Here is a 26,651-nt window from a genome sequence, read left to right on the forward strand (position 1 = left end):
ACATGTGGAAAGAAGCGGAATCTCCTTTCAAACATACACTGGGCCAGATATCAGTATTGTCTTGTGCTGCAGACTATAAAAGATGCATGGTAGTTAGTCAGTGTCCACTCTGGTACCTTTGCGTGCTTATGGCCACAATCTGGATTATAGAAAACAATCCATAACAACTTTTATAGTCTTGCATGACCCAGGCCACGATAAATGCAACATCTGCCAACAGAATTCCAAATTGCACAAAATATTTATTTGCATTAATCCAGTACATTTAGCCTTCAGGAACTAGATTAAATTAGGGGTAGGAAATGTTCAGTTGTTTTCAACCTTAAAACTTTTCATCCTTAGAATATGCAATATTATAAAGACTACACAAAGTTACCATAAAGGTAGCAGTATTATTTAGAACTAGTTTTGACAAAAACAGAGCTTTAAACACATTTTAGTGGTTTTAACAGCACTACACTCAATTAAGAGAACTCACGTAAAGTGAAAATATTTAGTCAGATACATCAGTTAAGAAAATAAAAAAAACAGAGCTGTGTCATTTAGATATTCCGGAATGGACGCAGTATATGTTTTGTACTCTGGTATATTTTTTTCCTGACATTCTAAATCAGAAAGTTAAACAAGTTCTCCAATTCTTAGATTCCAATAGCTAAATGGAAATTTCTTGTAAGGCTCTTCCGTTCTTTTGCAACACTGTCTATAAATGTGGACATGTTAAGAAAGAGTGAAATTACTGCTTAGTCAGAAATTTACAGACATCTTCACACACTGAACAGCTTTGGAAGAGAGTCTGATAAGATACAATTTTATAGTCATTAGCTAATACTGCACTGAAACCAGGTTTATTTCTGAGCAGCCTCTCTGTCTAAAACGAAGGCATCAAACTCTAGAAGCCAGATTACAACCAACTGGCAAATGTTGAAGAGGTTTACATACTCCTGGGCTGTGGAAGGGGGGCACACTCCCCCAACATTTTAATAGTTTCATTCTGTTGTTTCACAGGTAAAATCTCCAGAGTAAAATCTGAAAAAGGCAACATGTTTCATTTTAGGTTTTTTTTAAAACACTTACATGAAAAAGAGCAAGTTACAAAAAGCATAAATTCAATCTTAATATAAGACATTCATAGTACAGTGGGACGTATACAGTAACTTGACAATGACCATCACAACGAAGATTCAAACATCTTGTCATTTAATAAGCACATCAGACAACCAAACTGCTACCGTTATTATCCCAACTACTATGGTAAGAACCACATACTCTTGCAGTTTTGTGACTTTAAGTCCCAGATGTAGGAGACATCACAAGTCTTTTAAGTTTCCCTTCCATAAAGGCCATTTGGGTGTTATAGTGAACCACTCACTATTAATATTCAAAAATTTTATCAGCAACTCTTTAGTTTTCAGAAATGGCAAAAGTACCCTAGTGAGGTTACACCCAATGGGAGTAATTGGCCCAACTAGTAATCTTGTACTGTAATCTAATACTGTAAGGACGCAGTCCTAATATCACTAGGGAGTAAACCTCATTAATACCATGAGATTTACTTCTGAGTAAACAGGCATAAAGTTGCACTAGGACCTCTGCTTGAGCACCAAATGTCTTACGAATCTACAAAATTACTGATGCTTCAGTCATTCAAATGTTACAGCTGTTGACTGCTGGTCACAATTTCTAACTAAAATGTTCAGAATGCTTTCACACAGATACCTACAAATTCTTCTAGAAATGGCACTGTATTAGGTAGCATTAGTTGTATTCTGAAATACATTCCACACAGGCAATGCAGTTTACCACAGAGGGTGGAAGCTTTTCAGGCTTTTAGTTTGGCAAAGCCAGTTTTAGAAATTATTATCAATCACGTTTTCTTTTAAATGAAAAAACCTGGTAGATATATTATGTACCAATACATGGAATGTAGCCAGGCTTGTTTTTGGTTTTCGCAAAAAAAAAAAAAAAGCCATTTCTTTAATTTATTAAAAAAAAACATTTTATAAAAGTCACATTGGTTTATCAGGTTTGGGAGGAAAGAGCTAAACCCTATCGGTCCATGATTTGTATTTTATGAAATTATTTGTGAAAAGTGATAGAAGCAATTTTAAAAATGTGGTTTTGCTGTCACATAAACGTCTACAATTCATAAGTTTACATTGTTTAAAGATGACAAAGTTAAACTTATGACAGACATTAAAAAAGAATTTGTAAACATACCACCACCCATTTTTTCACATCGTTGTAGCTTGTTAATGTGGAATGGATATTTCATAATGCAGCATGTTGGTTTGAACCACAATCCCAACCTGGGCTTAAATGGACTTAAATGCCCCACCTAAAATTCAGTGGTTAGATGTAGCCTCCAGATCTTCACGGTGGATGCCACATGAAAAGGATAGGCTTCTGTGCAAGCCGCCCTGAAATGAACAGGAGTGCCATGTTGTTGCCCAAGTCCTATTTATTTCAGCTGGGGCTCTCCTAGGAGAGTGCTTAGAGAACGAGGGGCTCCAGCACTTGCTATGCAAACTGTAATTCTACAAAAGATTTTTGTCACATAAGTTCACAGTAAAAGTGAAAACAATCGAAGTCAGTGCATTTTTCCCTCTACAACCCCCCTCCCCACATTTCCCAAGAACTTCTTTTCCCCAAGTAATACTGAGTCAAAGGCATATTGTTGTTGCAAATGTCTCTGTCTTCATGTTTCATATCATAGCTGAAGGATGATATCTGCAGGACTTTTGTAAAGATACTTCCAAATAGCATAATAATGAACAGCAGCTGCGGTGGCAACAAACAGATGCCAGATGGCATGGGCAAATGGAATTATTCCATCACTCTTGAAGAAGATCACTCCCATGCAATAAATTACACCTCCCCAGGCAAGTTCTTGAAGTCCATCTGTGTTGTTCTGTAGAGGAACAGAAAAGGGAACAAGTTTCTTTTTAACCTGGGTCCATGTAAAAGAACAGTCATTAACACTGAAGGAATACAATACAATTTCTGTTCAGGCTATACACTGGCAAGGTAAAGGTAAAAAACTATTAACGGGTAAAAGCCTCTTGTCTTAAAACCAAGAGGCTCTGTAGTACAGCATCCTGGTTTCTACAGGGACCAGCAATGTATTTATTGCTTTAGTGAAGGGAGAGGATTATTGTGACCTAGGCAGGTGTTTACATTCCTCTACAGTAGCTATTGGTGTTGCTATCCAAGTATAATAAGGATAAATGGAAGAAGAGGAGAAGGAGGGGAAACAGATCCATGTGGAGAGGTAAAACTATTTAGACATGATTCTTTTTTGTGCCTCTGCTTGTGGAAGTGACCTGGACAGTCAGGTGGAGCAGCCACAGACCTTAATACTACTTCCAATGAACACCAGGTTGGTTTCTAATAAAAATGTTAATGTACAGGGCATTAGAAAAAAATCAAGGAGTTAACTAAATGGGGAACAGCAACTTGTACGGGTTCACCTTCTGCCAACCAAGTACTTCATGCAGAAGCAGACCCAGTCCTTTGGGCTAGGGATGAGATGTTGTTATACTCAACAAGGATTTCATCTTCCACTTCCACCACTCTTCTCTCTGGGATTTGGCTACCTTTAAGGATATGTGCTGGTGGCTTCACCATCTAATGTAGGGGTGTCAAACTCATGGCGTTACAGTGGCGTCACATGACATATCAGGACACACACCCCCTTCGCTAAACCAGGTGGAGCGGGGCCAGTACATGACACATCTAGTAATTAAGGTCAAGTGCTCCCATTCCTTAAGGAAAGCAATGTCAAGTTTCTTGCTTAAGAAAATATCTTTGAACCCAACCAATTCCTACTGTCCTTCTGTGTATCCAAATTAATGACGAAAGCAGTAGCACTGCAACCCCAAACGATTCTTACAAGTAATTATCTACATCCCTTTCATCTGGGTTCAGACACGAACTGGCACAAAAACAGCCCTAGTCCCTCTTGTGGATAATCTGTACTGGGGAGATGCTTGCTTTCTCTCTCTCTCCACAGGCTTTTATGCTATTGACCACTGTTTCCTTTTAGAGCATTGGGAAGTGCTCTGTTGTCTGTCCATGTTGCTGCTTTCTTAAAGTTGTGTTGTTCCAATAACAAAAAAAGAAAAAGGGAGGAAAAAAAATAAAATCAGCTTGTTAGAGCCAAGGTGGCGCAGTGGTTAAATGCAGCACTGCAGGCTACTGCTAGATCAGCAGTTCAGCGGTTCAAATCTCACCGGCTCAGGGTTGACTCAGCCTTCCATCCTTCCGAGGTGGGTAAAATGAGGACCCAGATTGTTGGGGGCAATATGCTGACTCTCTGTAAACTGCTTAGAGAGGGCTGAAAGCCCTATGAAGCGGTATATAAGTCTACTGCTATTTTAAAGTTGAAGTCTATCAGTGATTGCACAAGGGTTTTCTTTTAAATGCAACTATTTAAATATGAGTTCCTTACCATGGAAGTTACAACTAGAGCAGGAGAAAATCCCATTGCTAAATAGAAGAACAGCTCCACAATTTTATACCTATGTACAAAAACAAAAGGTACATTAGCCTGAAATTGTGAAAACTGCACTTTCCTCCTTTAGAAACACAACATATTTTTGCTTCAGCATCAACCAGATTCCTGTTGTTTGTGGACAGAAGATAGACATAAACTACGGCAAATCTTTAATGATAGATTTGTTAATATAATGTGAAGCAGCCAGAAAATGGGAAGAGTTTCTGGTTGGTTCAATTTCCATTGTTAGCAGAGAAATAAAACAGCATCTGTAAGCATGTGAGTGTGTATCACTCTCTTGCCACCTCTCACCAAGATTCAGAAGGAAGACTTTCCCTTACACGGAGGAATTCATTCCTAAGTAAGGGACAGAAAACGATGCACCCCAAGCACTTGTGGAAACAGTATTGTGTGCAGCTCAGCATAACAAACTTTAGCGAGAGCATAGAGCTAGTGGCTCAAGATCTGCACAAGACTTCATGAAGTATGCTGAAGGTCAAGCAGTGTTGGGCCAGGGCTAAAATAGTTCTGATTTGTGGTGGGTTTACTTTCTAAAAAATGAAATGTGCCTTCAAACTTTGTAAGAATAAAGACATCCCCAATGGAAGATGCTTATTTTCGGTCTGCCATGCTCAAAACAAACACTGTAGCCCACGGACTGTAAGTCTGGCACCTATGCTCTACAGCAATCTTTTAAAGCAGGGGTCTCCAAACTTGGCAATTTTAAGGCTTGTGGACTTCAATTCCCAGAATTGCTCATCCAGCCATGTCCGCAAATCTTAAAGCTGCCAAATTTGGAAATCCCTGTTTTAAGCCAAATGTGATAGACGACTTGTATTGGGTAACAATTTTCATATCTTCACAAAACATTCAAATGACACATTTGGAGGCCACACATTGCGCTAATCTCCTGTAAAGTATCAGTCACTCTTACTAGCTAGCATAACAATAGGCATACTTAAAACTTTCAGAGCCATTTACTTCGACTCTTCAAGCCAGAAACAAAATATGTGAATTTAGAATTAAGAGAGCTTCTCTGAGAATATTCAAAATCTTATGAACTCAGTTAGCAATAAATCCTGATCTACCTTCTGTTCCCCTAGAATTTTAATATTAGGAGTACTGTCTAGGTGTATACAGTGGAATAAAAAATGGACTGCAGCCACATACTCTTATTTTTTTCATATAAATCCAAGCTGTTCTCATCAAGCAGAATATTAAGTGCTGCTTTAATTATTTATAAAAAAGAAATCTTAAAAGCAAGACAAGTGATTTTTTTGCAGGCTGATAATGTTCTCATACTAGCACTGTGACAGAGAAAAAAATTAATATAAATGCATTTTTCTTAAGAGAAATTAGATAAAAATGGTTTTTTATTTGAAAAAGCAATTCCAATTTTTTTATGTACCACATGCAAACATTTATCAAAAGATATATCCCTAAATTTATAGAGAGAGAGAGAGAGAGAGAGAGAGAGAGAGGTATCACTTCAAGAATAATCGTGATAATCCTTACTTTTCGTGGTAGAGAAATACATAAAAAGCTCCTCCAGCAGCCATTAGCCAGATAAACCAACGCATATGAGATGCCAGAGGCCCAAGTTCACGAAGGTTTAACCTGAAAAAAAATATTTAAATGACTTTCTGAACTAATAAAAGAATGACATATTAAAGACATCTTAAATTCCTTTTCCAAATGTTAAAAAAAAAAAAAATCCAGTCAGGAGTTCTCAAAGGCAAGAAGGAGAAAAACAAATCCTTTTTATTATTAATATGATTTTAGTTTTAAAAAATCAAGAAAAAAGTTATTAAAATATAGCAGTATGAATGCATAATATTCAAGCTTATTTAGAACATCCATATCACTGACATTAAACAATGAATTGAAAAAGTTAGTTTTGATAGCAAAGTACAACAGTTCATTTGGTGGCTGTTCAAAGTTAGAACCACATGGAAAAATGGTCAGGACTTTTTTTTTCACACTTACGACTGCTGCAGCATCCCCTTGGTCATGTGATCAAAATTTGGATGCTTGGCAACTGGTTCATATTTATGATAATTGCAGTGTCCTGGGGTGATAAGATCAGCTTTTGCAATCTTCTGATGAGCAAAGTCAATGCGAAAGCCAGATTTACTTCACAACCATATTACTAATTTAACAATCGCAATGATTCCTTTAACAACTGTGGCAAGAAAGGTTGTAAAATGGGGCAAAACTCACTTAACAAATGTCTCACTTAGCAACATAAATTTTCAGCTGAAGTGTGGTCATAAATTGAGGACTACCTGTACATTTTAATTTATTAATCCCTATTACACTGGAAACTAAAATTTAAAAATGTGTACCTTAGCTTCTTATAACAATAAAATTCTATTAAAATTATTTCAGTTCCCTGAGAAGAGTAGTGTAAGTGCAGCATCACAGAATATTATTGCCTCACATTCAGAGCTACAGCTGTGGAACATGATTTGGGGTATGGTCCACCAAAAAGCAGAAATATGATTCTGTATTATTCTTGTGGGATCAGGTCAACTTGAAAAGGCAAAGGCAAAAACAAACCAGCAATTCCCCCTTCCCCCCAAACCACCAGACTTAATCTATCAGATGGAAAACAAATTTTACTTTTATTTTTTTCTCAGATTAGGAGCAATTATTTAACTAATCCTTCAGATGGAGGCTACAATGGTAATATGGGATTACATTTGTTTTCTACCGAAGAGCATGCATTTTCCTCCTTACCAAGGTGCATATGATGCTGCAATGAAGATATAGATCATCATTCGGTCACACATATGGAAACAGTGCTCCATTGTCCTAAAATACAAAGAGGGAAACAATTCAGAAAAAAAAATGCCATTAAAATAATTATTCTGGAATTCCACTCAAGAAGTACTAAGAAGACAGAGAAGACTAAACTAGACAAATAGAAAAATCATTACAAGACGCTTGTTTTCTGCAGCCTCTCAGGAAAAAAAAGACCTAGCAAAGCATCTAAATCAAACAACTGGTATCCAAATGTGCTTTTCTGCGCTTTCTTCCCAAAATTGTATTTTTATTGTATTTTTGAAATGTAACATTGAGCAATATTAGAATCTTCAGTTCAAATATTTTATTCAACTGTCCTATGGGGCTTTTTTTGTTTGTTTTTGTTTTTTAAAAAAATATTTTAGCAAAAAATATTATACAATAGGAAGTATGCCAAGTCATTTTGTTGCCGAAATTCTGGAGAAAAGAATTCTTGAATTTACTTTGCAATACAGCTTAGGAATTTGGTACTTGGAGGAGGAAAAAAGCTTTGTTTTTCATATATATACTTGGGGCAGTATATATCACTGAAGTATACTTATATGATCATGTATTAACATTGTTTAAACGGATTCTATTAGGAGACTTTATCCATCATACTTGTTTGACAATTAAAGCTCAGTGCCAAAATTGTTCTTGTGTGTAATGAAATCTCCAGTCACTTGCAAATTGGCTTATAGTGGCAGCAAGAATGCCTTTAATTTTAGGAGTTTTTCTTCCCCTCTACTCCCTCTCCCACCCCACTTACTAAAATTGCTGGAAGGAAGCAACAAGGCTTCCTCCTTCCTCGCTGTGACCTTTCAGCAATGTTTGGCACCAGGAAGCCATTTATATTTTCTCTATGCTTCCTGACAGCTTGCTGATCTGCTGACGAGGAGGCTGCTGGACAGAGAGTGTAATATCCCATTTGGGGAGCTTCCATTACACATCAAGGCTTTCCAGGAGTTGAGGGATAAGCACGCTCCCCAGAGCACATGCAGCTGATTCTCATTCTAGTATATTTTAGGCTAAACATTCACATTTTATTTGTTCCATGACGTTCCCATCTTTCTATTGCATGTATACACTAGAGGATCATTTGATTAAAAATAGATGCCTGTTCATCAAAGCATTTTTAAAAATATAACCTGAAATTTGAAATGGACACCTAACATTAGAACCATTATTACAAAGGCACAACAAAGAATGTTCTTCCTGCATCAACTCAGAAAGTTCAGACTCCCCAGAGGAATTAAGTCAGCAACCAAACAGGGCAGGTATAGACTCCAATGATAGAACTGCAGAAAGAACAACTGCAACCAGCCTACCTTCCATAGAGGACCTGTATATTGCATAGATCAGAAGGAGAGCTGAACAAAATAACTACTGACTTCTCAAATCCTGGATATAAACTATTTCAACTCCTCCCCTCGGGACACCACTTACAGGGCACTGTATGCCAAAACAACTAGATACAGAGACAGTTTTTTCCCTTGTGCCATCACTCTGCTGAACACCTAATTCCCACAATACTTTCTTATATTTAAGTATATTTATCCATGTGTTATGGCTGTAGTATTATTATCTTTCTCATCTACTCTACTACTCCCTCTTATTGGTATCATTATCATTATTTTGTTGCTTTGAGGGATTCTGCACCAGAGACAAATTCCTAGTGTATCTAATCACACTTGGCCAATAAAATATTCTATTCTGAATGTTTGGGTGTTTCAAAAATAAATTAATTGAAGTGAGTTTTTTGACCAGGGTGATGATTTGTTATTTTACTCCCCTAACTATATTATGCTGGCATATTTATGCTTTAAGGTGCCTTTAGATTTTCTGTCTTTTTTTAAGTGTTTGATCATACCCCCATATGTGTCCAAATGAATAAATCCTAGAATTATTATGTAGAAAAAGCTAGAAGTAGCTAAAGATAGGACAACACTTTAGTATTTTAGAGATCAGTAAACATTCAATAAAAAGAGAGGAAGATGACTTGTATAGGATTCGAGAAAGTTTTCTTCCCAAAATTAGAAGAGGGGATGCAAATGTTGAGGGTTAAGATATGGTTTTCTTACATAAGCAACTGTTGCAAGAGAGCATAATTCTAGGGAAGTTAAGTTAGTTTCTTCATCCTGAAGTTCCATGTTTGCTAATGAGTAACTAAAAATATCTCTGGGTATTTGATTGCAGAAATGTAACAAGTGAATATTTTAAAGAGTGAATATTCCTTGCAAAGAGTGGGAATAAGGCCCTATGATCAGTGGTAATGAAGTCAACATTTGTTCCTGGTAGCTTAATTTTCAGGATATTTTGTGGTCTAGATATCAAGGAATACTTAAAATTACAAAGGATAAATTGTACTAAGAAGAACCATTGCAACAAATCTATTTTACGCTGAAACGTAACAACATAAAAGACTTAACTTAAAAAACATTCTTAGATCACAGTGTGTCAGAAGAAAGTGCAAGAAATCTCTACCTTAGATGACTCTTCTTCCAAGAAATGATATGAAACACTGTTGAAATGATGAAAAGTGCACACAGACCAACTCCATATATCCATGCTGTTATCTTTTCCCACTGATCCTCAGAGAGTCGATGAAGGAGGGCACTACCAACAATGGCTGGGAAAATAAGAAACTAGACCAAAAAACAAAACAAAACAATAGCAATGCATTACTTCCTGTTCCTCCTCTGAATTTTATGCCATTTATAAATTCGCCCTGCATATTACTGTGCAAATACTTCAATAAGGCATTTGGTTCATGAATGAAGTACCCCTACTTAAAATAATGAATGGTCTGAAACCTTCTCAAGGTTTCCTGGGCACATAGGAGGTTGGCCCAGAAGGCATTTTATGTCAGATAAATTTTATCTCAGATAAAACACTTTTTTTCCTCTGCCCTTTGATTCAAATGAAGTGAAAATAAGTGAAGTTTTAAAACAAAATTAAATTATCCTAGTATAACAAACATATTTTTAATTTCCATTTTTATCATGGAAAGAAGGAACAATGTTTCTAATTTCCTCAAGCATTTAATCTCAAGAACTCTCAATTATCTTTAATAGTAAATTCTGTTGCTACAGAATTGCTGTATCACAAAGACACACCACATGCCAAGGCACAAAGCAGCACCCAACTGTCAGGCAACGTTGTGTTTGAGATCACAATAAGCTGAAATTAAATTCACTGTGCAAGTGAGAAAAAAATAACAAGATATTTAACATGTATGCTTTAGATACAGTGATTCGTAATTACTGTCTTTAAAATTGCTGGATGCTGGTTTACTACAACCTGTAAAATACCCATTATAAACCATAGTTTTGAACCAAGCTACTATACCTGGCTCAAAAACACAGGGCTAAACCAACCAAATTTTGCGTTGAAATATTTATGTGTTGTAACTACCTCATTGCCTTTAAAATATAAAGTAAGAGGTCTAAAATATTTTCATATTCAAGTCTGCTAAAAATGCACTTGTTTCTAAATAACATGACAAGCTTAGACATTTCATTCACATGTGCATTATATATAAAAATTATATGACATTTTTTGTGTAGTCCAAGATGCATGGCATAACTAAATACGTTCTATACAGTATTGTGGTACTAGCCATTCGTACAGTATATAGTCATCAATTTATTTTCAGATGCCTGCTTAGTTCCAGTTAACAAGCACAATTGCTATATGAAACCACTGTCCTTGTAGCCAAAAATTAAAAATCTTACCAGACAATTCTCTTAACATTTAAAATCCCCATATACCTATCATGTTATTTGAGAGATTTCTCAACTACATCATTGCAACTACATTAAATATCACACTAACTATATAATTTATGACTGCTGGTCAATGTAATATAAAAGGAAAACTTGAAATAAAAGGAAGATATATAGAAATAACAGAAGAATGATTTAGCTGACAGAGACCAAATAAGAAGCAGACTACTTGTTGATCAGCATTTTAATAATTGTGACACATTTTGCAAAGGGGAAGGGAGAAAAATATTATTTCAAGTTAGGTTCCTCAAAATCTTAATATTTCAGTTTACTGTCATGATAATTTGGGGAGAAAAGGTGAGGGACTCAAAACCTGATATAATACTGAATTAGTTTACTATATTTAATAAATATATTTAATGAATTTCATGTCCTATAAAAGGAAAACAATGGGAAAGAATCTACAAGGTTTTGGTTGAGCCCTCCCTTTAACATAAAGTACCAAAACTGTACCAAAGTAACACAAGTAGCCTGTACTGTACCAGAAAAATGAATTAAAGCAATGCATAACAATAAAAAATCTTATCTGCAGATGGTGTTTTTTTCACTGTATCTTGGTTAAAAATTTGAGGGCCTACTTAATCCATGGACGGGATTATGCACTAATATATATGGCAGACAGTAATCAGAATTATCTGGACTATCATAAGAACTGATTTCCAGGAAATCTACTTACTGCATGAGTGTAACAGTTAGCAGCATGCTCATAGCAAGTAGGTTTATAACGACTGTTTGCTGGAGCTGGATGATTCATGAACCTGTTGAGATAATCAAGATATTAGGCTAATGCAGATTAATATTTTAAGAATGTAAAATAATGCATTTATTTATTGAGTTAAACTAATTCATATTTTAATGTTTTTGATACTGAACATTAAATACATTTACAATGAAAAATTAGAATTTCATTAAAAGTTCTTTTCCCCACACTTGGCACAATAAAACATTTAGAATTTAAAAGTAACATTTAGCAACTATAAATGCATCAATGCATAGTACAACCATTTTACTGCAACATTATTTGGGGGGAAAGAAACTCATGGCAATAGGCATCTACACCCTGAAACAAAGATATTAAAAGGTTGGGTAATAGAGGCATGATTTGGAAATTTTATTCCACCTATTTCTCTTCCATAGTAGAAAAGGCAGCAATATTTTTTGAAATTATGATAAATAAACCTAAGCAATTTTTTTGATAATTCCATTTCCTAGATTTCCTAACCCTAACCCTAAATACCATATTTTTCGGAGTATAAGATGCACCAGAGTATAAGACGCACCAAGGTTTTGAAGAGGCCAATTTAAAAAAAAAAGTTTTTGCACTCTGCAAACCTCCCCAAAACAACCCATTTTTTGCGAATACGGGCCCATTAAAAAAAAGGCCTGTTTTTTTGCTCATTTCTGCCTTTCCCTGCCCCCAAGAGCTCTCTGGAAGCCTTGTAAAAGCTATGCACGGCCATTTTGGTGAAGGGGGTGGGTTTTCAGGAGGCAAAAAATGCTGTATTCAGTGTATAAGATGCACCCAGATTTTCAACCTCTTTTTTGAGGGAAAAGGGTGCGTCTTCTATTCTGAAAAATACGGTACATGCTTTTTTTAAAAAAAATCAACAAATCTCCATAATTTAAAAACTCATCTCTAAATCTTATAATTAAGAAATCTACATCAGGGTTTTATATATTCATTTATCAATTGGAATAAACTGCTAACCAGTGCTTTCTTATAATTAACTGATTAATATATGAATAAAAATAGAGCATTTTGATGAAGTTCTTGTTATCACTAACCCTTAATGTGCACACTGACTTTCATTCCAATAATAACTAAAGCTCCGAAACATATATCACTGTAACACTATAAAATGTTTCCTGACTCCTTTTCAAAATGGCATGGGATTATGCTTTGCTTTGTATTTAGAGAAACAAATCACAACTTTCATTTCTATCTCAATCTTCATAAAGTTTCAATAATACAGTAGTCAAATCTGTTTGGAACTTGAAATAAAAAAATACAGATTCAGAATATATAGATCAGTCTTTCAAATTTCAGCTGAATTATTATCTGAGTATCAAGTGGACTAGTTCACTTGCAAAGCACTCATTTTATTTCCAGCGGTTCTCCTTACCTATATAAAGTTGCTATCTTCCCCAAACATATCACTGAAATGTGGCCATTTAGTACCAAATCAGCAATACACTTTCAGGGTGCTAGTTGATAGTAATACTTTGGGTCTGTCTGTGTTCTGCAGACTCTCCGATACAGAGATATTTGTAAATCCATTCAACTCTTAAATTACTAAACATTTAATTTTAATAAGTTAGACAATTCACAAATCTGTTTTAAGTACTGCATAATAGTTCTGCCTTGAATTTGGAAATAGTTTCTCTTTTCAAAATGTAAAAAAAATAGTAGATACATATTTTCTTTTTATTCCATACATACATACATTCTATACCCATAAACTTTTAATCTAGGAGCACAGCCACCCTTTAAAATTTATACTGATTTGATATTTAGTCTTTATTGATTAGCCCCTGGGCCATATCAAAGTGCAAATTCCAGAAACAAATTACTAAAATTTGATAAAAGCAATATAAAATGGAATTTGATAAAATACAATTTAAAATGGAATTGAAATAGACTACAATAATTTAAGATATAAATTTACGATAAAATTATATTTCGGTGTCACCCCTGCAATCTACTCCAATCACTCCCACATATGCAGATCTCAACCGAACCATTTTGTTTAAGTACTGTGCTATCTTCACTGTTATATTCCGGTTCTGGCCACCCATAAGGTAAGTTGTTTTGATATGGGGATCCCAATGGATCATTCGTTTGGTATATAGACCAAGGTACCTGTGCCCTCACCTCCTTATAGAAGCGACAATCAAATAGGATGTGAGCCAAGTCTTCTACCTCTGCCACTCCGCAAATGCAGAGACGCTCATTGTAGGGTATAAAATGGAATCTCCCATATCTGACCCTCGTGTCAAACTGTATGAATCTCGCTCGCGTAAATATCTCCCTAAGATGTTTTGGCAGTTGTAACTTCAAATAGCTGACTACTTGAAAAATAGTTTGTATTTACTCAGCCATTTCAAGTTACCCAACTTACTAAGGGTAGCTATATCATTTTGTGCTTCTATATCCTTATTCTTTGGGCATCTCTTTTTTTTTTTTTTTGAGTTGTTCTCCTGTTACGCAAGAGACAGGAAGGCCACAACTTCTTACAAAATTTGTTAGTTTGGTGATCCAGGAGATTTGTGATTGTAATTTTATTTGCTCTAATAGACATAACTTGGGGACTCTATCAATCTCCATTTCATTGACTTTGCACCATTAGTTATATATTCCAATTTTGGATAGTGGATGAATTGTATGAATTCCCAATTCAGCTCTTGACGCTGCAGATGTTCTTGGATCTATACCCAAAATACATCTCAAGTGCTGGAACTGTGTTTGTTTAGGACTGTGGTTGAGTATAGACCCCAAACCTCTGCTTCATACAAGAAATTTAAATTTTATATTGATTGCTTTTAAAGTAATAACAGAAAAAGGAACAAAAATACAAAGATAATCATGACAGAAAGATATATATATATATATATATATATATATATATATATATATATATATATATAATCAACATAAAAAGCACAATTTGTTTAAAAAGGTGAATATAGTTATGACAGCAAAGCTTCAATTGCAAGTGGATTGTACAGTGGATACAAAAAGTCTACACTCAAAATACCAAATTTTTGAGATGTAAAAAAATCAGACCAAGATATTTCACTTCTATCAGATGGGGGGGGGGGAGGCCCTCTTCAAGTCACCCCAATTAGATTCATTCCAAAATTTTGACCTTCTTTTGGTGAAGCCATTTTATTGTTGATTTGAAGGTATGCTTTAGGTTGTTTCATGTTGAAAGGTGAAATTTCTTTTCATCTTCAGCATTTTAGCAGAGGCCTGAAGGTTTTGTGCCAAAATAGACTGATATTTGGAACTGTTCATAATTCCTTCCATCTTGACCAAGCTCAGCTGCAGCTGAAGAAAAGCAGCCTCAAAGCATAATGCTGCACCACGTTTCACTGTGGATATGGTGTATTTTTGGTGATGCAGTGTTGTTTTGGCGCCAGACGTACTTTTTGGAATTATGGCCAAAATGTTCAGCCTTTGGTCTCATCAGACCAGGTTAACATATTTTCCCATATGCTTTTGTAATACTTGATGTAGGTTTTTGCGAAATGTATATGGGCTTGAATGTTTTTCTTTGTAATAAAAGTTTCCCATTTTGCCACCCTATTCCACAGTCCAGATATATGAAGAATATGAGACACTGTTGTCACATGTAGTACACAACTAGTACTTGCCAGAAATTCCTGCAGGTCCTTTAATGTCGCTGTAAGCCACTTGGCTCAGACGAGTTTTCTTCTTGTTTTTTCATCAATTTTGGAGGGATATCCAGGTCTTGCCAATGTCACTATTGTACTATATTTTCTCCACTTGTGGATGACTGTCTTCATTGTGTTCCATGGCATATTTAATGCTTTGGAAATTGTTATGCACCCTTCTCCTGATTGACACCTTCCAACAATGAGATCCCTTTGATGCTTTGTAAGTTCTTTGCAGACCATGGCTTTTGCTGTAAGAGGCAACTGAGTAAATGTCAAAAAAATCCCACTAAACAGCTGACCATTACATGAGCTCAATCAGAGTCACTTTAATTAAGGGCAGATGTGTACTAATTACTTTTTAATATTCGTTTGGATGATAGAAACGTAAGAATAAAAATGTACAATAACATGGTTGCATAAATGTGCACAACCCCTTATAAGTAGGGATGTGGCTTTGTTCAGAATTTAACCAAAGTCTGAACAAAGCCACATCCCTATTTGTAAGAGGTTGTGCACACTTACGCAACCACATTATTGTACTTTTTTATTCTTACTTTTGTTTCAAAATATTTCATTTTATTTTTTAATTAAATTGTACAGCTTCTATGTCATATTAAAAGTGGGAAAAAAAATTCTGCTGTGATTTTATGTTGGTCTAATTTTTTTAAATCTCAAAAACCTGGCATTTTAACTGGAGTCTATAGATTTTAACATCAACTGTATATGTTTATTTCTAATACATTTAGGTAACCATGATGTTTTTTAAAATTTACTGTATTTTGTATAAATTAGTATATTTCATTATAGTTATCCACACAAAGTCTACGTTCATAGGCAATCTATGCATAACGAGCACAGCCGCCTTAAAATACAGTCATCTTAAGCCATCATAGAAGTTTGGTGACCAAAAATCTGCGGCACCAATTGTCAATCTACAGTATATACTGCCATAGTACAGGTCTCTTAATGACTGGCCGCTTAGCAACTATTTGATGGTATGGTGGACCTGAAGTTACAGCCACTGCAGTATTTCCCCAGTCTCTTGACTGACCACAGGGATGTTACAGTGCTCCCCTATCTATCCTCCCACCATCCCCCAGTTCCTCCAGGCAGCAACAAGGGACGCACTATGCCACAGTAATCCTAAATGGTGAACTAGATAGATCCCACCCATGACTGTACCAGCAACCACATTGTTAATGACATTGTAACCATGGCACAAATTGTGTTGGAAAAAGAGGGAAAACACTGTTTAAAAGTAAAGCAGCTAAAAATGAATTTAAAGTGTCTCATTGTGGGCTCAGCATCAGGAGGACATGGCACAAAAAGCAGTTATTTTAGTGGGACATTTGTTCTGCAGTCAGGGAGACGTGTGGATGAATCATAAAAAAGGTTAAGAACAATGAGGAACATACAGAAGAACAGCGGAAATGGTGTTCACAGAAAATCTATTATATTGAATTGATAAAGCTATTTAAGAGCATACACAATTTATTATTCATGTGTGCTAAGCTTTTGAAAACAAGTGCAAGATTTAGCTTTGCTGAATAGTTTCTGTTCTGTTTTATATCTTTAATTTTCCTTATACATGTGGATTCTTGATCTCAATTTGCAATTTTCATACTCACTTTGCACAGCTTACAGCTTTGATATATAACAGGCTGAAATTCAGACTGTTCCTTGCAAGAATGAATTTCTTCTGCACATAGAAAATACATTAAATTCCAAAGATGGCTTCTTATTAGAGGCAGAGAACCAGAGGCTGATCATTCCTAGTTCTTTGTTTCCTATGTATCTTTTAAAATGCCTTACATATTATTTTGAAAGAGTTGTCATTCCTGCAGAGCATAAGACTGTAACCCATAATAAGAATCTCCTCCTTCCTTCCTCCACTGTAAAATTGAAGCAATAGTTCCCAACTAGTATGCTGCTCTCCTTCCTGGCAATTTCCCAGGGTAAAGTCAGAAAGAGATATGTAAATAAATCTTGGGCACTGTTGTGTGGAGGGATTTAGCACTCTTAGGGAAAAAGTGCACCCAGAGCTTGCCAATAAAATTTGGCTGTATAGATTCCTACACACACTCCAGTGATTTTATAATTATCCCAAGGTTTTTTAGCAATACGTTTCAGCACCAAGCTATATCAACTTCCTTAAGCCAAGTGTTTTACTGCTATTTTCGGTTGTGAATCTTCTCCATATGGTATCTTTAGGCTTGTTTTTTAAAAGAATACCTAGCTTGATGTCATAAATCCTGCTGTATCAGGACTCAGCGAGTTACATTGAATTAAGCTTTTTCTATATCATTTACTTTATGACCTTTTCCATAAAATGGTTTTATTTTTTTCTCCTAAAAGACAAAAAATATAGGTAATCCTCATTTAGCAACTACTTCAGACAGCAACTGTTCATAATTACAATGGTGATGAAAAAGTTTATTTACAGCCAATTCTCACATTTACAATCTTTGCATGTCTGTAAAGCAAAGCAAAGTCGAAATTAGCAGTTATGGTTTCACTTAGCAATCAACTTTGCTTAACAACCAAGCCGCTGATCCCAACTGAGGTCACTAAATGAGGGTTACCTGTAATATCACATACACTTTGTATATATTCTAATAAATAAACAATAAAACATATTAATTAAAAGATTAAGTTAAAAATAACCAAAACCAAACAAAAGACTCAAAGGGCAGTCTGGATGAACTATTGGGTCTTTTGCTGCTGTTAGTTTTCTATGTTTCCATGTTTCTATCAAGCAAAGGTTTACAGCATTATGGGTGAAATAAACTGAATCCTGCTATTAAAAATATTTTTTATGCTGTTATCAACTTTAAGTTGTATCTGTAATTCTTCTCCTTTAATTCTACATTCTCTCCTAGAATACAGATGATAAATGTTGGAATAGCTCATTTCTAGCTTAAAATACTTCAAAAATGTTTTGCAGAGCCCTATTTCTAGCCTTTAAGGGTTATATTATATATTATTAAATAAATGTATTTGACCAATATAGTGTATTATATGATGCAGAGGGGCAAGATTCTGCTTCATTATACAGGCAGTACAAGTGCAATTACTATTTCCTTGTATACTTGCAATTAAAAATTCCTTGTAAGGGATACATATCTCTACCAATTTTATGTAAAATTTAGAAATAATTTTAAATGCAAATTGCTAGTATTCTAACAGATTAAATTCTGAGAGTGCCTCAATTTTATTGTACTTTTCCAAATTAGTTTTAAAGTTTAGTAATATAGTAATCCTCTATTTTTTGTATTTCAAGAATTCAAATAAACAGATATTAATATAGTGTTTTCCAAATATTGTATTGAAACTTGTTTTCCCTCATGAGCTGCCTCTAGTTTCTGTAGGCAGAAAATCTTGTTTGCCTTTCTTTTTTTCTTTTTCTTTTGGAATGAGGGTGCTTTCAGACTTTTGGCTCCTGGCAAATCCCCAGACAATACCCCACAGTTTAAGGCATGATGCTAGAAATGAGGCACAAAACCATCTGAACAGCCTTGAGCCCATTCTTTTTTCACAGCCCTAGGCAGAAGGCAATGGCAAACGACTTCTAAAAACATGGGAGTAATTTGCATTAGAGTCATTATATAGTATTAAACAGTAATTTACAGTATTAAACAACATTCATGTTGTTTAAAAACAGAAATCCTGTAAGGAGACAAGCTGTCAGCTTACAGGTATAATAGGAATGTGGAACTTTTTCCTATTTTAGATAAGGTATTCACACCCTCCCTTTTTTCTGTCTCACCAAACATGTCTTGAATACTTCCTTTATAAGCCACAAAAGTTTAGCTATGCTGAGTTATTACAAAACAGAAACAAAGTGTTCCATCGCTTCTCCTCATTAATTTACATGCATGAAAATACAAGAATGGAACCCCATGTATTTGCTTGCAAGTAACTCTTGGTTATTTATACCATGTTTCCTCCAAAATAAGACCTAACTGGAAAATGAGCCCTAATGCCTCTTTTGGAGCAAAAGTTAATTTAAGACCTGGTCTTATTCTCGGGAAACGCAGTAGTAAACACTTAATATAAAACAGCTTTTACATTATAATAGCCTCTAAAGGGCAATCTTATACAAACTTAGATTGAAACAATGTTTTTAATACAGGCTGCTTGATCCATAGCTATCAGTAGTCATAGTGCAGTTTTATTCCCCAAAATTAGTTTATTAGCCTTCCGTTTGTTAATCTAAGATTGTTTTGCATCTATCTACAGTTGTGAGCAATTGCATACCCCAATAATTATTACGCTGGGGAGGGAGAGGAAGAGAGGGGGGGAGGGAGGAAAAGAGAGACACTACTAAAAGTGAGTTTAATAAAAGCTTTTTTAAAAAATAAGGTTATCTTTAGACCAGGGGTAGTCAACCTTTTTATACCTACCGCCCACTTTTGTATCTCTGTTAGTAGTACAATTTTCTAACCGCCCACTGGTCCCATAGTAATGGTGATTTATAAGTAGGGAAGTCAATTAAATTAAAAAAAGGAAAGTGCTTCAGTATCGGATAAAACCCCTACCGCCCACCATGAAAGCTGGAACGCCCACAAGTGGGCGGTAGGGACCAGTTTGACTACCACTGCTTTAGACTATGTCTAAAAGGCAATCTCATTAGCATGTGGTTATCTTCAATTTATTAGATTTCTGTATTTTAATTAATCCTTTTATGGGCACTTCTACAATGTTGTGCTAAAGATGTCCAATTGGGTCAAACTTGTGTATGATTATTTAAATAACTAAAAACTCATTCTACAGTCTTGAATTATCTTATCAGAAGAAATGAGATTTTTTTTAAAAAAATGATTCAAATGAATCTTAAACTGATAAACATGTAGATTAATGCTGCCAAGATTTTAAAGGATAAATCTGAGAGGAATAAAAAATAATATACATCATATTCTAGTCTTGTTTTCTTAATATTTTAATTTGAGAGACAATCCACACAATTTTCTTGGCCTAACAATGTTGGAAGTGGTTTGCCATTGTCTTCTTCCTAGAGTTGAGTTACAGTGACTGATTACTGCTGAAGTCATTCAGCTGGCTTCGGTGCCTAAACCCAAACTAAAACTCAAAGCTTTTTGGCTTCTAGCCCACAACTTTTAATGTGGCCCCCAAGAGGCAAGTTTGATTCGAAAGCAAAACAAATGCACACCTTGGGATAATTAAGATACCAGTTTTTGCAATACAAGTTATAATTCACCTCACTGTCTTGCTGGTATGAAACAATCCAGACAATTAACTGAGCTGCAAGTCTCTTCAGTGCTAAGAGACAGGGACTGGAAAACTGGTAATTGCTCTTTGATATTCAAGCCATATATCTAAAAAAAGGACTTTGGTAATCAGGCCTGTTCATATTTATTTTCAAAAATAAGATTTAAAAAAATCAATGGTTACAATCACGGTTGGTGTGTATTAAATTATAAGTTTGATGAAACTTCATATCACGATTAAAAACATTGTTCCAACATTTTGATTTTGGTTTGAAAATATGGAGCTGAATTACCTGGAAATGTATTGGTCATTTTGATGTAAAAAAGCTAAAGGTAAAAACCTTCAAGACTTGACTCTCACAGATTTCATAACACTCCTATATTGTTTTCTTGGTAATACTGTAATAAAAAAGCTGTTTGTCACTACTTTTTTGGGGGGGGATTTTTGGGGGTCTCATTCAAATATTAAATTAGACTATATCTGCTGAGCTTTCTAGATCAGTCAAGGTTGGCAAGTACTGCTACCTACTACAATTTGACCTAAGGTGTTTCCCTTAATTAAAGGATGGATATAAAATTTACAACAGTTCTACTCTCATTATCTGTCTCCCTTAGCTGTCTATTTTTAAGTGTATAAAATCTTGCTCCCAAATAACTGTTCTTGACTTATATGTGGGGAAAAATGATTTAGATCTTTTTCAAAGTAAAATGATTATAAAAGAGGAAGAAGAAAGTCAATGCTTCAACATATCCAATGTGAATAAAACAAGGCATGTGTTGCCATGTAGAGTTGGACCATATGTAAAGGCAGGTCTAGTCATGCTTCAAATTAAACCATTCTGGTCTCTCTCACATCATGGTCCAATTATTCTTTAGATTTTTAAAGAGGAAATATGATACATTTTCCAAGCATCTAGACAATAACTGTAGCAAAGAATACAACAGATGTCACTTTGAGCACTGTATCACATATTGTTTAAAATAAGACCAAACATTTGTATTTTTTTAGCACTATTGTTTCTGACTTAACACATACTTGACTCATTTTTGCAGATTCTATTAACGTACAATATTTTCCATATAATTTTAGTGCACAGGTGTCAAATTTGCGGCATTATATTGCCATCACATTTTTTCCCTTTGCGGAGCTGGGGTGGGTGTGGCCTGCAAGTGACGCATCTGGCATGCGGATTTGACACCACAGCTTTAGTATATTATTCCCAAACTGATTTTAATCCTTTCTTTGCCCCCAAACTGATGAATCTGCCCCATAACTAGATGGATGATTCTGAAAAATAAAAAAAGGGGAAATGGAAAAACTTTCTAAAATGCTACACACGAAAGAGAAATATAGTTCAACTAAGCTGAACAAGACAAACACCGGATATATGAACTTTCACCTACTACTAGAAGACGAAAAACTTCATCTCACTATGATCTATTTGCTTTCTGAAAGAAAAGTACTATAATCATGTCTATTGCTCATCCATAAGCAGATGCCTATCCAATTTTTCTCAAGCAGCATAGATAAGAGCCACTTTTTCATATATGTATAAATTTAAGAAACTGTTAACAGAAAGTATTTGCAATACTGAATGCTCACATTCCCTGTAACCTCAGCTGCCTCAATTGCCAGTTTCAAAGAATGTACAGATTCAGTTTTTTTATTTACTAAGGAAATGTATATGCCCGCTCACAGTAACTCTAGTTCTTATAGAACATTCCCCCTTCTCTCACTTGGAATTATAGTGGAAGAAAGGAAATCATAAAATGCATTGATGCATCAAAAGAAAACACCAAGGAAGGGAAGGGAATCCAAGAATTTGAATTTCAGATGCCCTTCTGAGAAAACTCAGGCAGGAAATATTTACATGCCTCAGATAAATAGCTGTATTTACAGGAAGAATATCAGAGAATATAAATAGGTAATTCAAGATGGTGCAGGGAACAGAAATGAGGTAAATTAAATATGATGTAGAAAAAAAGTGATGGGAGATGTGCCTATAAACTACCAGCTTGGATTAAATTAATGTCTTGTTAAGTGTATTAAAACAAAAGTAATTTGCATATACACTTTCAATTTTTTCTCTTTATTTCACAAAATCACTTCCAAAATGAGATGCACAGACGACCATTCACATTTGTGCATTTATTTCTGACAGCAGTAATTTCTTTATGAACTTACCTTCAAAAACAACATTAATTTTATCATACACAAACTGTCATGATGCCCCTTTTTGTAAACTCTAAGCAAAAAGCCTGTATCCAACCCACTGAAATAAAATAAAGGACTAGTATTAGAAGCAAAAATTAGCTTACTGATAAAAACCCATGCTTGTAAGCCAAAATAAATCTCACCTGGGAGGGGGAAAAAATCAGTTGAAAAAGTTCATGATCCCCAAATGTGGCTTTAAAATTAATACACATGCATTTTTCTACATCACTTGGTGGAACTCATCCTCCAGTAATATATCTCTCTTCCCAGCTTCCTGCTATACATCCGTCAGTATCTCTCAAATTCCACTTGTACTGATATTATATGTATATATTATCAAAGATTTTATATATATATAAAACATATATATATATATGTGTGTGTGTGTGTGTCTATTTCAAGCTATTTAGCTCTCATCAGCTAGCCATACCCTTACTGGGATTTGAACCTGGGCTATATTACATACTAGGCAGACATCTTAGCCATTAGGCCACAGGCTCTTATCCGTTATCAGCGAAGCCAGGGTGAAAGGTATCTATTAGATTTTTACAACCCCTGGTAAGTCCCAATTATGGGAGGAAGCCAACTGCTTCCATCATCTGTCAATCGGCTCGTCACAAGAGTCCATCACGACAGAAGCCCAATATTTTTACTGTTGCCTTTGTTATATTTGTGTTTTTTTTTATTTGTGACGAGCCGATTCTTGTGACGAGCCGATTGACAGATGATGGAACCAGTTAGCTTCCTCCCATAATTGGGGCTTACCAGGGGTTGTAAAAATCTAATATATATATATAGCAAATCAAGACCACAGCCCTTTTATAGGCTTCCAGTCTTTAGAAAAGAGGCAACGGTATACACCTATGCCTGAATGAGATACACAGCACCACATCTACATCATGTGTTCTGCTTTAATTAATCTCGATTAATGACTCTCGCCCCGAATCTATTTTCACTTGACCCCTCGACTACGACTACCTCGCAAGCAGGTTATTGTGCCAACTCAAATTAAGATATCTGGATATGCTCTCTCACCTCCCCTACCACCACCCCCGGCAACCTCTCTAACCCAAAAATAGCAAATTAAAACCCCTCAAAGCCATGCCAGGAAACGGGAGCAGGGAAAAGGAGAGCGAAGCCCACGTTTCGATCCTTAACTCCACGGAATGCGGCCAACTGGAGAAGGGAGGACGAAAGACACGTGTGTGGTTTTTGGTGTTTTTAAAAAAAGGACCGTTTTATTTTAAGAGATCTCCATTCACGGGGTGAACGGTACAAAATGAGGTCCGGCCAGGAGAACGATGCAGAATCTTTCCCCGATTAAAAAGCATCCGAAGGCGAACACGCCCATTAAGGTGGGGAATCTGCCTTCCCCCTCCGGTAGAAGAGAGAGGAGGGAATCGCCACCAACCCTTCAGCCTTGTTACAACAGAGTCCCCCTCCGACCCCGCGAGAAGCCTCCGCTGCGCCTCACCTCCTGAACTTCTCCTGGAGCCGCCGCATGGGGGGGGCAATCGACCCGCCCTTATTCGGGCCGGAGGTCGGCACGGGGGGCTCCCGGCAGCTCCTGAGGCAGCGAGGGCCGGAGTCCGGGCCCTCATTGGCTTGCCAGCCCGCGCCGAGGCAGCCCAAGCGCCGCACAGCAGGCCCCAAAGCTGCCTCCAACAACAGCAGCGATGCCGCCTCCGATGATTCTGTGCCGCCGGGCAAGCCGGCTCCAGTCTCTCGTTTTCTAGCGGCTCCGGCCCGCCCCCGAAGTGTCAGTCGGACGCAGCCGGGGGAAAAACCCCGCCCACTTCCGAGGGGGGTGGGGGAGAAAAACGAGAGGGGAAAGAAAGGAAGCGCCGGCGGCGGAACAATAGGCTGGAGCGCGCGAGGGGCGGCCGGGCGGGGAGGGGGCGCGCGAGGTAAAGAGCCGCCAGGCAGGCGCTTGCGCGCAGCCTCCCCCCCTCCCCGCTCCCGATGGCGCGCGCGGCTCACTTTTCCCTCGGCGTCGAGGGGGAAGGAGGCGAGGCGCGGGTTACGGGAGCGACTCATCTTTCCCGCTCCGCCGCCTCTTGGAAAGGAGAGTCGCTTCCAGAAATGGGGAGGGCGCCGTGGCCTAGCGAATGGCTGCGTGGCGTTGCTCGGGTCCAGAGACCGTCTGGCAGCTGGGGTAACGAGCCGCCTCCGCCTGATCGTCGAAAAAAGGCGCACGATTTAAAGCGTGCTCACTGGAGGCGCGTCTGCTGTGGGCCCTCCTTTCTTTTCATAGCAAAACGATTTGCTATGGCTTCAAAATTTCCCCCCAGCACCCTTCGCCGGTGCAGGCATTCCGCTGGTCATTCCCAGAGGGGAAACTGCTTGCTTAAAAAAAAAAAACCTACTAAGGGATGTTTCGCTGATAGTTAAATGATCCACCCGTGAAAGAGAGGGCCTGCTGCATCTCTGCACCATCTGTTGCTCTGGTCTCGTCTGATTAGGGAAATTTTGCTTTTGTTTCATTTATGACTGGCCTGTCCTCCAAACATTGTGCTTAGTAATTCCTCTTCCAAAATTCCCCTCCTCAACTCTAATCCCCTGAAGTAAATTGGGCTGAGAGACTGACTAGCCCAACATCATCCAGTGGATATTAAGGAGGGCTCTAGGCTATATGCATGGCTTATGAGCTTTCTACACCTATTAGCTTGTTCCTGTAGGGAAATTGGTCTTAAGAGGCAAGTCTGATCCAGCAAGGTTGTTGCTTTTGGAAAGCTTGCTTCCAGAAGTAGTAGGAGCTTCATCACTGGAAGCTTTCGAAAGAGACTGGATTGCCATCTGTCAAAAATGGTGTAGGGTGTGCTTGGGGGTGGGTGGGTGGGTATTGGACTAGATGACCAACAAGATCCTTTCAAACTCTGTTAATCTGTAAAAATAGCCTTGCATCTGTATTTTCACAGTTCCAGTTCAACTCTTCAATATACTGTGTTTCCCCGAAAATAAGACAGGGTCTTATTTTCTTTTGACCACAAAAATAAGCGCTTAGCCTTATTTTCGGGGAGGTCTTATTATTTTTGAGGTGCAGGAGGTGGCAAGTGTGGTCACCTCGTGGCTGGGTTGCAGTATTTTCGGGGAGGGCTTATTTTTGGTGGAGGGCTTATTTTAGCGCATGTGCTCAAAAGCCTGATGGGGCTTCTTATCTGGGGAGGTTTTATTTTCAGGGAAACATGGTAACACTTTTGAGTCTTTAAGAGTTTGGCTCAGTGTTTCTATTTGAAATTGACCAAGTCAGAAATGGGTAGAACCATTCACTCATATCTGTCCTAGGTCCTTGGTGTCCTGTATATGAGCATTGTGTCCGAACCTGCTTCTTGCTACTAAAAGAAAGGGCTACTGCTTTAACTGCTGCAGAACTATGCTCTGCAATATTCTGATTTCTGAAATGTGTGTGTTGTAAATTTAATTTACCATACCTGTTGGTTTTAAAATAGGAATAACGATCTTTTAAAATATAAATCACAAAAGAACAGCAGTGGATGAAAAACAGTGGACTCATTCTCTCATGCTTTTATGAATACTAAAAATTAAAAAAGTTCACAAGCCCGACAATTTCTTCATCCACTCCACGTCCCATTACCAGGAACCTCAACATACCACATAGCTAGAGAACCCACAAAAAATAAGGAAAAAAAGTGTGGACATCTCACAATAGGAAGCAAATATTCTACCAGGGTCTATTGAAGAGCCGAGGTGGCACAGCAGTTAGGGTGCAGTACTGCAGGCCACTTCAT

At 36.9% G+C, this 26,651-nt stretch overlaps 1 protein-coding gene across 1 annotated transcript; it reads right to left on the reverse strand.

Annotated features, from left to right (window-relative positions):
• Nucleotides 1–947: 947 nt before the first annotated feature.
• On the reverse strand, nucleotides 948–25,061 carry MMD (monocyte to macrophage differentiation associated). The gene is made up of 7 exons (XM_032211538.1): nucleotides 24,377–25,061; nucleotides 11,738–11,819; nucleotides 9,761–9,921; nucleotides 7,232–7,306; nucleotides 6,008–6,109; nucleotides 4,448–4,517; nucleotides 948–2,908 (listed from the first exon to the last, which is right to left on the reverse strand). The coding sequence occupies exons 1-7, from the start codon at nucleotides 24,937–24,939 to the stop codon at nucleotides 2,708–2,710; spliced, it is 1,254 nt and encodes a 417-aa protein (XP_032067429.1). The 5' UTR covers nucleotides 24,940–25,061; the 3' UTR covers nucleotides 948–2,707.
• Between the last annotated feature and the right edge of the window lie 1,590 nt (nucleotides 25,062–26,651).

This window comes from Thamnophis elegans, chromosome 2, assembly GCF_009769535.1.
Source record: "Thamnophis elegans isolate rThaEle1 chromosome 2, rThaEle1.pri, whole genome shotgun sequence".
NCBI classification, from domain to species: Eukaryota; Metazoa; Chordata; class Lepidosauria; order Squamata; family Colubridae; genus Thamnophis; species Thamnophis elegans.